The 2,860-nt window shown below is 57.2% G+C and overlaps 1 protein-coding gene across 1 annotated transcript in view; it reads left to right on the forward strand.

Moving 5' to 3' along the window:
* LOC121345912 (neuronal-glial cell adhesion molecule-like) overlaps positions 1-2,819 on the forward strand; it is a gene marked incomplete at both ends in the record, with an annotated part of 4,245 nt that extends 1,426 nt beyond the window's left edge. Inside the window, 2 exons of the mRNA XM_041423216.1 lie at positions 33-197; positions 2,688-2,819. Of these exons, the coding sequence (XP_041279150.1) occupies positions 33-197; positions 2,688-2,819 (297 nt within the window). The remainder of the gene's footprint in view (positions 1-32; positions 198-2,687) is intronic.
* Positions 2,820-2,860: the final 41 nt, after the last annotated feature.

Consider the following 2,860-nt stretch of genomic DNA (forward strand, 5'->3'; position numbering starts at 1 on the left):
CCCGCCCCCCACGACCCCCGCCCCCCCCGCAGCTGAGGAGCCCTGGCGCTCCTCGGGCCGGGCCAACTCCTCGCTGGGCCGGTACCGGCTCGGGGACCTCCGGCCCGGGACCTCGTACCGGGTGCAGTTCGTGGGGCGGAACCACTCCGGGGAGCGCGTGGCGTTCTGGGAGAGCGAGGTGCACACCAACGGCACCAGTGAGCCCCGAAACGCCCCAAAATCACCCCAAAATCACCCCAAAAAGCCCCCCCCGAAACGCCCCCAAATCACCCCAAAATCACCCCAAAAAAACCCCGAAATCAGCCCAAAAAAACCCCGAAATCAGCCCAAAATCCAGCCCCGGGGAGCGCGTGGCGTTCTGGGAGAGCGAGGTGCACACCAACGGCACCAGTGAGCCCCGAAACACCCCAAATCACCCCAAAATCACCCCAAAAAAACCCCAAATCAGCCCAAAATCACCCCAAAAAACCCCCTAAATCAGCCCAAAATCACCCCCCCCAAAACAACCCAAATGGCCCCCAAAAAACCTCCAAAATCACCTCAAAATCTAGCCTGAAATCATCCCCCAAAACAACACAAATCGCCCCCAAAAAACCCCCAAAATCACCTCAAAATCTAGCCCAAAATCATCCCCCAAAACAACCCAAATCACCCCCAAAAAACCCCAAAATCACCTCCAAAACCCGTCCAAATCCAGCCCAAAATCACCCCCAAAACAACCCCAAATCAGCCCAAAATCACCCCAAAAAAAAACCCCTAAATCAGCCCAAAATCCAGCCCCGGGGATTTTGCGTTCTGGGAGAGTGAGGTGCACACCAACGGCACCAGTGAGCCCCGAAACGCCCCCAAATCACCCCCAAAAAACCCCCAATTCCAGCCCAAAATCATCCCAAAAAACCTCAAAATCACTCCCAAAATGACCCCAAAATCCAGCTGAAAATCACCCCAAAATCACCCCAAATCACCCCCAAATCACCCCAAAAAAACCCCGAAATCAGCCCAAAATCCAGCCCCGGGGAGCGCGTGGCGTTCTGGGAGAGCGAGGTGCACACCAACGGCACCAGTGAGCCCCGAAACGCCCCAAATCACCCCAAAATCACCCCAAAAAAACACCCCGAAATCAGCCCAAAAAACCCTCAAATCCAGCCCCAAATCACCCCCCAAAACAACCCAAATCACCCCCAAAAAACCCCAAAATCACCTCCAAAAACCCTCCAAATCCAGCCCTAAATCACCCCCAAAAAAACCCTAAATCACCCCAAATTCACCCCAAAAAAACCCCAAAATCAGCCCAAAAAACCCCGAAAATCATCCCAAACAAACCCCCAAATCCAGCCCAAAATCACCTCCCAAATCCAGGCCAAATCACACCCAAAAAACCCTAAATCACCCCAAACCCCCCCAAAATCCAGCTCCGGGGAGCACGTGGCGTTCTGGGAGAGCGAGGTGCACACCAACGGCACCAGTGAGCCCCGGAACGCCCCCAAATCACCCCCAAAAAACCCCCAATTCCAGCCCAAAATCATCCCAAAAAACCTCAAAATCACTCCCAAAATGACCCCAAAATCCAGCTGAAAATCACCCCAAAATCCCCCCAAAAATCGCTTCAAAACCACCCCAAATCCAGCCCAAAATGACCCCCAAAATCACTTCAAAATCAGCCCGAAATCACCCCAAAATCCCCCCCAAAAAAACCCCAAATCGCCCCAGCATCACCCCAAAATCCCCCCCAAAAAAACCCCAAATCGCCCCAGCATCACCCCAAAATCCCCCCCAAAAAAACCCCAAATCGCCCCAGCATCACCCCAAAATCCTGCCCGAATCCCCCCAGAGAGCCCTGAGATCCTGCGGGGGTTCCCAAAATTCCCAGGGGGGGTCCCCAAAACTCCTCGGGGGTGCCCAAAATTTCCCAAGGGGCTCCCCAAAATCCCCGGGGGGTCCCCAAAACCCCTCGGGATCGCCCTAAATTCATCGGGGTTGCCCCGAACTCCTCTGGGGTGTCCCCAAAATCCCTTTGGGGGTCCCCAAAATTCCTCGGGAATGTGCTAAACTCTCCGGGAATGTCCCCAAAATCCCCGAGTGGGTCCCCAAAATCCCCGGGGGGTTCCCCAAAAATCCCCGGGGAGGTTCCCATAGTCCTCGGGGATGTCCCCAAAATCCCCGGGGGGGTCCCCAAAAATTCCTTGGGGGGGTCCCCAGAGTCCTCGGGGATGTCCCCAAAATCCACGGGGGGTCCCCAAAACCTCTCGGGATCGCCCTAAATTCATCGGGGTTGCCCCGAACTCCTCTGGGGTGTCCCCAAAATCCCCGAGTGGGTCCCCAAATGGTCAATGGTTGGTCAAAAAATTCCTCGGGAATGTGCTAAACTCTCCGGGAATGTCCCCAAAATCCCCGAGTGGGTCCCCAAAATCCCCGGGGGGTTCCCCAAAAATCCCCGGGGAGGTTCCCATAGTCCTCGGGGATGTCCCCAAAATCCCCGGGGGGGTCCCCAAAAATTCCTTGGGGGGGTCCCCAGAGTCCTCGGGGATGTCCCCAAAATCCACGGGGGGTCCCCAAAACCTCTCGGGATCGCCCTAAATTCATCGGGGTTGCCCCGAACTCCTCTGGGGTGTCCCCAAAATCCCCGGGGGAGACCCCAAAATCCCCGGGGGGGTCCCCAAAATGGGATTTCCCGCCCCCCCCCGCAGTGCTGCCGCGCCCCGCGGGCGGCTTCGCCACCGAGGGTTGGTTCATCGGCTTCGTGAGCGCCGCGGTGCTGCTGCTCCTCCTCCTCCTCATCCTCTGCTTCATCAAACGCAGCAAGGGGGGCAAGTATTCGGGTGAGCCCGGAGCCCCCCGGCCCCCCCCGGCACCCCCGGGA

Source organism: Onychostruthus taczanowskii, unplaced genomic scaffold, assembly GCF_017590055.1.
Source record: "Onychostruthus taczanowskii isolate IOZ18803 unplaced genomic scaffold, ASM1759005v1 scaffold753, whole genome shotgun sequence".
NCBI classification, from domain to species: Eukaryota; Metazoa; Chordata; class Aves; order Passeriformes; family Passeridae; genus Onychostruthus; species Onychostruthus taczanowskii.